Source organism: Condylura cristata, unplaced genomic scaffold (genome assembly GCF_000260355.1).
Source record: "Condylura cristata isolate star-nosed mole 26May11 unplaced genomic scaffold, ConCri1.0 scaffold00008, whole genome shotgun sequence".
In the NCBI taxonomy this organism is placed as follows: Eukaryota; Metazoa; Chordata; class Mammalia; order Eulipotyphla; family Talpidae; genus Condylura; species Condylura cristata.
The window spans coordinates 6384027-6396843 of record NW_004567109.1 but is presented as its reverse complement, the minus strand read 5'-3'; the positions used below and the strand labels follow the sequence as shown (position 1 = coordinate 6396843).

The window sequence follows — 12817 nt, the reverse complement described above, 5'->3', positions numbered from 1 at the left end:
TCTGGTTTTCTCGAACCTGCTGGGCTAATGCTGGCCTCAGGCCGTCACCCAAGCTGTCCTTGCTGCCTGGAAACCTCTGCTCTTCTGCACCTCCTTTTGACCAAGTCTGCGGGTCTACACTGGTCCCTGAACCAGCGTGTTAACCCCACCTGGGAGCTGCTTAGAAATAGTTTCTCATTCCACAATATGTATACAGCAGATCGCCATGTGATACACTATAAATGTATGCAATTTTCTTGGTCAGTTTTTCTTCAGTTGAGTTGGGGCAGGGGAGGAAAGCAGTTTCTTAGGCCCCCCGATCCGACCAGCTGAGTCAAACTGGGGCTGGGTCATCAACCTGTATTGTCACCCAGGTAATGCTGAGGTACACTCCAAACTAAGAACCACTGGTCTAATCATCTGCCAGATGCCACTTCCTCCAGGAAGCCTCCTTGACTGCAGGCCAGGGCCTCATGGTCCCTCAGACTTTTCTTTATAGCTCTGATCATGCAATCAACCGAGTGAGCCTTGAGAATCTTTTCCTGACACTGGAGCGTGGGCTCCATGGACCGAGAGAACATGCTGTCGTCTTTTCTAGTCTTCTTCCAACATCTACAGCTACGCCTGGCACTCAGTCAGTGCTCAGTCAATACATGTTGTATCAATGGCCACATAAGCATTCCCTGCTCTTCCAGCCCCTCCTGAAGCAAACACATACTGTATCCCTAGACGAGATCAGGTACTGAAACAAAAAGAAAACACAGCCCCTACCTTCAGGGAGTTCACAAGGTGAAACAAACCCGGAGACACTGAGCAGCTGGGTCTCCCAGGGGCGTGGGCAGCCACCAGGCAGGGAAGTCGGGGAAGTGCCCCCGGCAGAAGGAGCAGCCTGTGCCAGTGTAAGCGAGGTGGACAGGCGAGCAGCTGACCCGGGGGATGGGGGAGCTGCAGGGAGAGGGAGGGGTCAGCTGAGAGGTGGGGGAGCCCTGGTAGCCACTGGCCTCCCTCGAGTGCAGGTTTATTGTATGAAACCTGTATCAGTCGTCTGTGCATTTTCTTTTCTTTTTTTTTTTTTTAAGATTTATTTATCTATGCATACAGAACTGGGGTACAGGCTAGAGGTGTGGTGGGTGAGAGGATTCACCAGAGACAGGAAGGGGAGCAGAACCGGCAGACTGACAAAGTACACTGCTGAGAGGAGCAGCGGGCGGGTCAGGAGAGGTCTGCTGCGCCGTGTGGGTCAGCTCCCAGGTATCGAACTCGTGCTGCAGGGGCTTCATGATGCTGTGCTTTAACCCGTTGTGCCACCAGGGAGAGCCCCGGCCGCATATTTTCAAGCAGGCAAGCGACCTGATTTCTTTTTTTAAAAATCTGTCTTTTCTAAAAAAATCACTCTGGGCCCTCCCTGGTGGTGCAGCGGGTTAAAGCACTGCACTAAGAAGCTTAAGCCACTTTCGCCAAGAGTTCGATCCCCACCTGCCCCAGAGGAGATCCACATGGCGCGGCAGACCTCTCCTGACCCGCCCGCTGCTCCCCTCAGCAGTGTACTTCGTGGATCTGCCTGTTCTGCTCCCCACTCTGTCTCTGGTGAAGCCTCTCGCCGCCCCTGACCTCTGGCCTGTACCCCAGTTCTGTATGCACAAATAAATAAATCTTTAAAAAAAAATCACTCTGATTATACAGTTTAGAAAACCAAAACGGGCGAATTCTGTGTCCCTTTCTTTATTCCCGATGGAGGAATGGCCGAGGCCTGGGACGCCAGGGTGGGCGGGGCGGACGTCCCCTGGGCCCCGCAGCCTGCCCTACCATCCCTCGGTGAACTGAAATGATGAGCCTGAAACTGTATTTCTAACACTGGATAAAGTGAGGACTCCACGAGTCTCACTCTCAGGGAACCGCTCTGCCAGCCCCAAGTTTGAGGAAAGAAGGGAGCCGTCAGCTTCTTATGTCCAGGAGCGCAGCAATCAAACAGTACGCTACGCTCGGTGTTGGCAATTTCTGGTTTTCAGCCACAGACTTTGAAGCATTGAAACACTCCTGCTGTTCTGACTCAGAGGCTGCGGGCCATATGTCAGCCTGTCGCTTTGGTCTTCCTGAGCTGCCCCTGGCCAGCTCAGGACTGGAGAGTCAGGGCCCCGGGATGGATGCTAGCTTGTGCAGGGACTGGACACTTTCTTCCAGCCCGTTCAGGGACAGAGTACCATAATGCAGTTCTCACACACGATCTTGGCCCTCTTTCCCAGAGATCACGGCCACTACCAGCACTGCATTCTTTCCCTGGATACCTTTCTGGGCCCTTCCCTGCAGTATCCCAGGACAGTGGGTGCCCACAACCCGGGCTCTCCAGTTTCAGGTTTCTTCTTCCTGGGGAGGGAGCTGCCAGAAGCACCCATGGGAGACAATGGAGCCTTTGTTGCTTCTGCCAGCCTGGACCCAAGAATAGCTGTTTGCTCAGCTCAGAGCAGGCCTCGTGCGGGGTGGCAGGAGGCTGTGGGGCCCAGAGCACCAGTGTGGGCTGGGGGTGAACCCTCTGAGCCTCTGACGCCTCCTCCAGTTTCTCACTGGTCCAGAGGAATGACTGTGGCAGGAAGCATCTCTTACAGCCCCTTTTGGAAGAGCTGGCGTCCTCAAAGATCACCCAGCCCTGTGCACTGGTAAAGCACTTTTTTCCTAAATAGAATGGTATGCACACACAAAAACACTGCACGCAGAAACTCAGTATGTAAAACCAGATCAAGTACCTACCACCCCCGCCCACCACTGGCCCAGAGTGTTCCTCTGAGCTCCCCACCCCCCACTCCAGCCCCCTGTGACCTGCCCCATCCTCTTCTCTCACTACACACTTGAAGCCGAGGGAAGCACTTCCCAGGGCCACCCCGGGGGCGCCAGGCAAAGCCGACTCACCTGGAGAATGGGTCCCAGGCCCCAGCCCACGATTTCCCAGACTCGTGACCTTTCCCAAAACCACATTCCTTTTTAAGTTTTTAAATTTAAAAAATTTTTAAATTTCAAAAATCTTACCATTAAAACTCAACTTTTTTCTCAAATCAACACACATTGTTCTTCTAACTTTAAACAGAACTCCCGTCTCGGGACCGAGAACCCTTAATCCTCGCCGTGCACAGATGAGCCACTTACTAAACACCCAGTCTTCCCTGCACCCCCTCATCCGGCCTGTCCGCGCATGCGCCCCGCCCATGAGGGATGCCGTGTTTACAGGGCCACACTCTGTCGCTCAGCTCCACCCTCTGTCTGGGATGTCCCTCCATGGTGCCAGGCTGGCTCGGAAGGAACAGCGGAGCTGGGCTAGAAGCCCCCAAACCCTGCCCTGGGGTTTGCAAGCCAGTGACAGCTTCAGGAGGCTAGAGGAAGCTCCGCAGGCCTGTGGGGTCATCCTGTGTCGGGACGAGCGACAGGCCTGCGGGGTCTTCCTGTGTCTTAGGGGACAGCAGAGGGACCCTCGGACATGCAAGGGACACACTCAAGACCCCTTCAGCAAGTTGCTGGCAACTCTGGGCTGGAACCCAGACCTTGGGCTCATGTAGCCAGCGTTTGTGAAGAGACCCTGGGCCTCTCCTATTGATGGCTGTGGACAGGGCAGCAGGCCGCGGCCAGCAAGTGATATACATACGGTGGCTGAGTAGTTTAGAAGGAGGCTGTGGGCAAGAGATAGAATAGCCCGGAGCTGCTTTGCTGAGCTCCACTCCCAGAGCCTCGCCCACTCTGTCCAGCCAGTGCCCGAGACCAGAGCCCCCTGCTGGTGGTCTCCCTAGACTCCCACTCACGGCCTCGACCCCCGGGCTCTAACTACCCAGCAGCACATACAGACCCGTGGCTCAAATGCCCTGTACCCCTGCACCCACAGTAGCTCCTAAAACTTCCTGGACACCCCCACTCCCAGGCCAACTGGACTGACGCTGAGACTCCAGGAGCCACTGTCTGTATTTGCAACCAGCAGCCCTGGAAGGACCCGATAGGTGCAGTGCAGCTGGGTCCTTTAGGGTTCTCCAGACAGGATGACCTGTGGCCCAATAGCCCTGCCCCTCCAGGGCTCCCCCCAAAAGCCCTGACCTGCCTGTCCCAGGGAGCCCCCTAACTGGCTCTCTCCCCCACAGCGCGGCTCCTGCCGGGGCACAGACCTTCAGCCTGAAGCGCACGGAGCATGTGCAGGTGGAGGTGGTTCGTGACGGGCAGGCCGAGGAGGTGGCCACCAACGGCAAGCAGCGCTGGCCCCTGTCGCCCAGCACCACGCTGCGGCTCAGCATGACGCAGGCGAGCGCCGAGGCCAGCAGCGACAAGGTACCAGCCCGCGGGAGCCACGGTGGCGCTGGGACCCCGTGCTGGGGACGGGGACTCGGCCACACACAGCATCTTCATTTGCTAGTGGTCACGTCAGAAGGGGGAAAAGAAGTGTTACGGCACCCCAGTGTGAACTGGGGTGCCTGGCTGTGGGTCCTCAGCTGAGCACTTAAAATTCAGCTGGCACACACAGAAAGGGTCAGTAATGGGTTTATTTACAAACGGGGAAAGGAAAAGGAACAACCCAGGGAGAGAGAGAGAGACAAGTTAACTAGAGCATCGACCAGTTCCGCTGACTTGGAACTCCAGTAATACTGATAGTCACCAGCCACGTGGTCCACACAGCCCCTGCGTCCAGAGAGCCACGTGGTCCAGAGAGAGCTGTCTAAAATGGCTTCCTCTATTTCCCCAAAAGTCCCAGAATGCCTGCTTAGCTCCACCCTTGGGCCCTCACAGTTCTCTCCTTGTTATTGCTGGGAGTTGTAGTTTCAATACCTGGAGTAGGGGATGGAGTCCACAGAGCTCGGCAGAGCTCCTGAGGACATCATTTCCCCTAACAGAAGCCGGTGCACTTGACTCAATCCAAATACTGCCACTAGGGCAGGATGTCAATATGGAGAAATGTTCACGGCACAGGTCATGCTCAGCCTCATACTGAGCGGGGCTCGTGGCTCCGGGCTCGCTTCGTTCAGGGTTAGACTGGACAGGTGACTTCACACCGGGTTAAAACTGTGGCCGAATTGTAATAAAGATAAAATGAAAAATACAAGCAACTATATACCAGAGACATTTTACAGGGGTGGAGTGGGCAATGGGATCAAAAATGGGGGGGAAGGGAGTGAGGGAAGGTGCACGGGACTGTGGTGATGGCACATGGGTGAAAATGGCGGTGGGAAGTCCTGGGGATGACAACCAAGACGGAAAAAGGCCCAACATGAAGAATGATGTAAAAATAATTTTAAAAAAACATTGTGGCCGGCTGAATGACACAATATCAGAATCACTGGAAGTCACAGCCACACTTACCCTTGGTCAGTCACATCATGGGGAAATGGGGTGCTGGACACCCACGTGGCAAGATAAGACCTGCTCCTCACGGGGTTCCCTGAGAATGCGCCCCACGGCATGTTGGTGCTGGGCACGAGGCAAGGAAAACCGCCTCGCCCTGTGCCCTGGGTATCCAGTCCACCGTGGCAGATGTAGAGAGCAGAACACAGGAAGGGGCACGGGGGAGGGGGCGGCCACCCCCGGTGGCCTCTGAGAGGCACCTGTTTCATTTGGTAATCTGGGAGAAGCAAGCCACCCACCCAGGAGCCTCCCGGACGCACTCGAGTGCTCGGCACCTGGAGGGAGCCGACTGACAGGCCATGCGGTGAGAGGTGGAGAGGGTGGTTGCTGCAAGTTTTCCTGCCTGTGACCTGTGGCCTCCGCTCTTCTCTCCCCCCACTGCACCTGCTCCCCACCAAGGTCACGGTCAGCTACTACGAGAAGGAAGGGAGCACCCCCATTGACCAGGCTGGGCTCTTCCTCACGGCCATCGGTGAGTCGCTGCGGCTGTAACCTGAGTGCCACTGTCCGTGGGAGCTGGCATCGCTGCCCTCTCGGGGACACAGGGAGTTCTCAGTGCTGCAAACCTGGCACTCAGGGCTTCTAAATAATGAAGGTCGGAGGAGTGAGGCCACACTTGCGGGGTCCTTCTGTCCTGAGTGGGGGTGTCCCGCAGTGGACCAGAGAGAGGAGAACAAAGTAGCCCTCCCAGCCCCAGCCCCAGGGGTACAGAGCTGCAGTCTGGTCCTTGACTCCTCAAGCCCAAACCCTTCATTTGACACATGGGGGAGTAATGCCCAGAGAGGTCAGGGAACTCCTTCAACGTCACACAGCAGCTGAGCAGCAGAGTGAGTCCAGAGCTCAGGAGTGGTGCCCTCCCAGGTTCTTCAGAACCACGGCAGCGTGCCCAGGGTGCCTGGCGAGGCGGAGTCCAGCCCAGCTAGCGAGGTTGTTTATTTATTTATGATAAATATATAATGATGTATATATGTGTGGTATATATATACATATCACATAATGCGTAGCGGGAAGGACATTTCGAGGGTGGGGCTGTCCGGCCTTAGCTGAACGTTAGCAGAGCGGCTGCTTGGCATTACCACTCATGGAGAGGCAGCTGTGGGCTGCTTGAGAAGTAAGAATGGAGACTTCCATCTAGTAAACTCCTCCTCTGTGTCCAGGACTGGGGCTGTGCAGGGGCACGTGGACAGGGGGTGGGGGGGTGCTGCGCTCTGGGGGTCTATGCCAAGGGGAAGACAGGCAGGGGCACCGCACTGCTGAGCACCCCATGTGGCAGGCTGCACACTCCACTCTGATCTCAGTCGATTCTTACATCCCAGGATAGACGCTAGGATTGGCCCCTTTTCAGATGCAGAAAATCAGGGCTCATCAAGGCAAACAACTAAGCCGAGCTGGGACCACAGACCTCACCGCATTTGCATGCTGAGTCATTCCCATGACTGACAGCTCCAGGGGTCTCAGGGCTGCCCCCAAAGCAACTGTCCCCAAGCCTCCTGCAGCCTGGGTTTCAAGAGCTGCCCACCCGGGCTCTGCTGCCCAGCAGGCCCAGCAGAGGGTCACATGCCCCTCTTTCTGCACCAAGGGGGTGCCCGATCTTGGCAGGGTCCCCAGGACCATTTCGGGGGGCTGGGAGATGGTGATGGAGCAGCAGCTGAGGGCTGGCCCGTGTGTGAAGCTCACAGGTGCACAAAACCCCAGCTGGCCACCCCGAGGAAATCCAATCCCACAGAGACCAGACACCTGAGCACATCAGCGTGCAGGGCTGTGGCCTGAGGCCTAGCAAATGGGGTGACCCCAGACGGCTGAAAGCACTGCTAAGGAGACGTCCACCATCAAGCGAGACAGACATGGGCTAGATGGCAAAGACAGGACTGAGGGGAGACATCATACGTTGTCCAAATATTAAATTAAAATAAATAAATAAATATGAAAGATAAATGTTTTTAAAAAGGAAGCAAGATTGACTGGACCCATTGAACAATTATTTAGTTGCCACAAGTTCTAGATGTTTAGGTTCCATAGACCAGGAAAATGTCCATCGCCCCCCAAAAAATGCCTACCCCCTCAAAAACTGCCCGCCAAAAAAGAAAAAAAAAATTAATAAAGCAATTTGCCCACCAGTTATCACCACCATTGGAAGACTTAAAACTCCAAGACAGGCATTTACATCGCAGTCATAAAGTGTGAAAAACTCACCCCTGGTGGGCTGTTTCCTGTCCTACCAGGACCCCTGGGGAAACTTCATTTCCCTTGGGACCCACTGCTCTGCCAGAAACTTTCTGTTCTTGTTTCCCACGGACATCTGCCCCAGGAGTCCAGGAACTTCCTGTCCTAAGTAATCATTCAGCGCAGCTCTGGTGACAAGAGCCAGCCAGACGCTCTTCGCCTCTCTCCCTCCTCATAGGGCAGCCACATCTCACTGGGTGAGGCTGGAGAATCTTCCTTCTGGGACCTGAGAACAAGCTCATGAGGCCTTTGGCCAAATCCGGCTCTGGGGCTTGGTCTCAGCTCCCCGAGGCTGTGCTATAGGACCTCGAATTAACCCAGAGCTTCTGTACCTCACTTTCCCAGCGGTAACACAGGGGTTTGTTTTGTTTTGTTTTTTTAAGATTTACTTGTTTATGCATTCAGAGCTGGGGTACAGGCCAGAGGTGCGGGGGCGGTGAGAGGATCCCCCAGAGACAGAGCGGGGAGCAGAACAGGCAGATGGACGACACAGCTGAGGGAGCAGCGGGCGGGTCAGGAGAAGCCTGTTGAGCTTTTTTGCTCACACCTCTGAGGACCTTCAGGACACTTGCAAAGTCCTTCCTGTAAAGGAGGAAGGTGGGAGGGGAACCATCTCTGGGCAAGAGCTTTGAGATTTCCAGCCTCAACCTAAAGGCCTCCTCCGAAGGGCCCCTCCCCAGAGCCTAGAGTGACCACCTTACTTGGCCTTGTGGGAAAGCATCTTCCTCCCACCACACCCCCCACTATCCAGTAAGGCAAGAAGGCCAGGCACCCTGCCACGGCCCCCGGGGGCCAGCGGCCTGCCAAAACACTTGGTCTCTGTGCAGAAGCTGAGTCTCCGTGTCTGGCTTCTCAGGGTGCACTGCTTGAACCCAACCTGGTGACACTTCCCATAATCCCCCTACACTCCGGGTGCCACCTGACACCTTGGGGCTGCTCCAGGAAGCTGAGGGAGGGCTCAGAGCCTCTGGAAGCTAAAGACCCTGAGGCAGACGTCACCTTCTCCCCAAGGCAGGGGAGGGCCGGGAGGGCAGCACTCTGGGCAGGTCTGCCCGTTCCCTGTCCTTCCAAGGAGCTGCCCGTTGGAGCTGGGTTAAATTGGACATTGTGGGGAAGATTTGGGGGCATTAGGAAAAACCCCGCAAGAATGGCTTATAGCTGGAGGGGTTTTCCGAGGGAGTGCGGAGGGATGAGGCAGCCAGTTCAGTTGACTGAGGAGACCAGACGGGGTGAGGAGGGACGAATCGTGTGGGTGGCGGGGAGGTGGGTGAGAACAGTGCTCAATTTTGTACAGCCCGAATTTCCTAGCAGTAAATCAGTGCAACTTGTTGGAATTGAATAAATCAAGAAATAGCAAACAGCATATGACAGTGCTCATAAGTGATTGCTTCAGAAGGAAGAGAGAGCGTTTCTTCAGCCTCTCTCAGGCACAGAGGAAGTTGGGCAGATGAGCCGGCGGCTGGACAGATATCTGTGTTTTTTTCTTGAGGAGCCGTTTGCTGCTATTTAATTTCTCTTTGGACACAAATCTTGCCTTGACAGGTTTAAGACATTCAGAATGGCCTAAAGCACTAGAGAGTCTGGCATCATTTCCCTCCTGGGGCCTGAGCTTGGCACCAGCAGCCTCCAGGACAGACAGAAATCACTGGGCTGCAGAGGCCAGAAGGGGCTCCCCTGAGCATGGCTTTCAGGGGGCAGGCCTGAGTCTTTGCAGACAGCCTTGACTTGTGGAAACCGCCCAGCCTGCGCACCAGGCAGGGGCAGCAGAGGGAACGAGGCTCTGGAGTGAGAGACCCGAGTGGGAGGCCCGGCTCTGTCCCCCTGCACACCTGTTTCCTGCCCTGCCAGGTGGGGTGGCTGGGTGGATGACAGGTCCTCTCTCCTGGTGTCACAAGTGTCCGAGTGTCACAGCCGAGTGTCTGCACGGGGTGACTATCATCTTGAAAAGCGGGGGGGGGGGGGGAGAGAGGCCCCCACGTGGACCTTCAGGCGGCCAGCTCCCTGAAAGGCCGCGTGCTGTGGGGCACGTGCAGCTGGAGAGTTCAAGGAGGTCTGGGAGCCAGAATCAATACTGCTCGTCCACTGGAGCCCTCGGCTCTTCACCAGCAGCAGGAGGCTTCGGAGCAGCCGGTGAAAGCAGCACATTCCCTGCTCACCACCACCCCCCAATCCATTCCCTGCCGCAGCCTCAGATCATCGCCCCAGGTGACGTCCCTGCGCCTGGGCTTCTCGCTGGAAGGTAGAAACAGCATTTGTCACACAGACTGAGGCCCTGAGTGGACCCTGGGCCCTGACTGCCCACCAGGACTCGGCCTCGCACGCAGGGCCCAGGACCCAGCAGGTGCTCTGCAGTGTCTGTGGCGTGGGATCGAGGGGAGCAGTGTAAGGAACAGCACCTACGCCCCAGTAGGGTGGCCGAGAAGGGACTCTGGGGCACCCCCTTGCCTGAAAGCTTCCCCCTAGGCCCAGAAAAGCCTGGCTTCAGACTGAGGGTGGACTTGAAAGCCACCCCCAGGCTCAGGGAGAGCCGTCCCGGGCAGGGTGACACCAGGCCCCCCTGCGCCAGGACCCTCCTCCCCCCCCAGCCCAGGGAGAGGCCTGCCTGCCACGGGACTGCCCCCGAGCACCTTCACCCCCAACCCCAGCTCCATCCAGGCCACGCACTTGGGCAGCTGGGGGCTGGGCCCTGTGCGGCTCTGCAGGCCCCTTCCCATCTGCTCCCAGCCCCCACTCGGGGGCACCTTTGCCCCCCAAGTACATTTGGCAATATCCGGAGTCATCTTGGTTGACACAGCTGGCTTTGTGCTGGCACGTAGGGGACAGAAGCTGGAGAAGCCACTCAGTACCCTACGGTGCACAGGCAGCCCCCCACAACAAAGACTCACCCCAGTCAAAGCGTCCCCTGTGCCTACAGTTGCAATTGGCGCAAGTCACCTAATGCTACAGGGCTCCTGTTGCCACTAAAGAAACTGGCGCAGAGACACTGTCTGAACCCGCCAAAGCCTCATGGCTGGTGAGCAGGAACCCGCGCTCGAACCCGGAACAGCCTGATGCTAAATCTTGGGCTCGTGTCACTGCTCCCACCGTCCCCTATGAAGGGCCCCTCTCCAAGAGGAAAGAGAAACGGTCCACCCCAGGTGGAGACTCAGTTTCCCACCCAAAGTGACTCCCTCAAGTCTTGGAGGGGGGCTATAGGCACTGGGAGTACAGGGAGTGAGACACCCACAAACACGTGTGAGCACATGCCCAGGGCGGAGCGGGAGACGCCAGACACTTTTTAAAATATGAGCTGCAGCGTCTCCTGCCGCGGACCAGCGCAGCAGGAGCAGGAGACAAGTTTCAGAGATGGCCATTCTGGCGCCCAGTGGGCAAGGATGAGGCTGAGTGACAGACAGACACGACTTCTAGGAGCGCATATCTGAATGTCATTTAGTTTTAAGAGTGCAGAGCATTTATACAGTTTTTCTTGGCAAGCAAATGTAGGGGTACAATGATTCTTTCAATAGAAGCGTGGCAGATAATACATTTTTGTATTATTTCTGAGATGTCGTTCAGGGGCCCAAAACCAACCTAGGACCCTGAGAAACCATTGTGTATTCAAGGTTCAGTGGTGCTAAACAAATGCCCTATCTATCATTTTTGACTTGCTAATCCTTTTAATCATTCTCTCCATTCTTTTCACAAGCCACCTGGTGTACAGGAGTTAATATTTAATAGAATTAAAGATTGTAGCAGAGTTTATCAGAATTAAATCAGTATCGAGAACAGAGGAAGTTACATTCCTTTCAAGAGTATCATTAGAACGAAGCACAATGTTCATAACATTTCTTTGGTTCAGTACCTTGTGTGTCAGCAGAATCAGGAAACAAATCAAAAGTTACAGTGACCATTGGCGAATCAGCCATACTTCTATTCCTGGAGGGCCGCGTATTCCTCCCGTGTGCCCGGTACCTTGACCGTGCCAAGCTCTAAGGATTTCTCACTTAGGCGCCACAGGAGGGGACGTGGCGTCTCCCTGGTTAAAGCAGGGGTGAGAGAGAGAGCAGCGCTCTCTCGCCACTGTGCCCGAGTTCAATCCCCAGCCAGGGAGGGACCCCCAGGGCGCAGCAGACCTCTCCTGTCTCCCCGCTGCTCCCCTCAGCAGTGGGTTTCAATGGATCCACCTGTTCTGCTCCCCACCCTGTCTCTGGGGACTCCTCTCACTGCTCCAACACGTACACCTCTGGCTTAGATCCCAGCTCTCATATGCATACATAAATAAAATTAAATCTTAGACATAATAATAAAACAGGAGCTTCAAATCACAGAGCTGCCACCTGTGTGACTGGGCCTCTCCGAACCCAGGACCCCAGGCCTGCACATCCCACCCAGTGACCAGAATGGGCAGAGAAACGCTGCAGCGGGGGGAGCCCCGACCTTCTGTCATCCCCCCACCCCGCCCGGGCCTGCGCTGGGAGTCCGCACGGGGCCCTGGGAGCCACTGTTGGCAGGGCTGTGGCGGCGGGGTTGGCCACAGAGAGAGCCATGCCCTCCTCGGGTCGGGGGGGGCTCACCCCTTCCCCCAGACCCCCGCCTGTCCTGCCCCCCCCCCCCGGCCCCGCAGGCTCAGCCACTAGCTGTGTGTCTGTCCCCAGAGATCTCCCTGGATGTGGATGCAGACCGAGATGGCGTGGTGGAGAAGAACAACCCCCGGAAGGTACCCGGCCCCCGGGCAGGCTGCCCCCAGCACCATCCCCGCCCAGCACAGGCCGCCAGGCTGGAGGCTCAAGACGCCTTGGCCAGCATGCCCGAGCCCCTGTGCCAGAGCCCCTTCTGGCCTGCCTCGGGGGCTCACCATGACGCTGTTCGTCAGGTCAAGCTGCCCCAGTGGGCGGCCACTGCTCTTTACCCTCATCCTGGGGCTGTGTCCCTCGGGGTCCTGCAGGGTCTGCCCTGGGGCTGGGGAAATCTGCCTGAAGCTGGAGAAGAAGGTGCTGACCTCTGTCCTGTCACACAGGCCTCCTGGAGCTGGGGCCCCGACGGCCAGGGCGCCATCCTGCTGGTGAACTGTGACCGAGACACACCCTTGCTGCCCATGGAGGACTGCAGTGACCAGAAGGTCTACAGCAAGGAAGGTGCCACGGGGTCCCCCCGGGCGAGGGCAGCGGGGGCCCGGCAGACTTTCCCACCGAGGCCTGGGCTGGGCAAGGTGGAGGCAGGCGTGACCTTGGCTTTAGCAGGAGCAGGAGACAAGTTTCAGAGATGGCCA

The 12817-nt window shown here is 56.6% G+C and overlaps 1 protein-coding gene across 1 annotated transcript in view; it reads left to right on the top strand.

Annotated features, from left to right (window-relative positions):
* PADI2 (peptidyl arginine deiminase, type II) overlaps nucleotides 1-12817 on the top strand; it is a 39860-nt gene that overhangs the window by 5785 nt on the left and 21258 nt on the right. The window contains exons 2-5 of the mRNA XM_004679354.2: nucleotides 4095-4278; nucleotides 5746-5818; nucleotides 12204-12265; nucleotides 12566-12683. Of these exons, the coding sequence (XP_004679411.1) occupies nucleotides 4095-4278; nucleotides 5746-5818; nucleotides 12204-12265; nucleotides 12566-12683 (437 nt within the window). The remainder of the gene's footprint in view (nucleotides 1-4094; nucleotides 4279-5745; nucleotides 5819-12203; nucleotides 12266-12565; nucleotides 12684-12817) is intronic.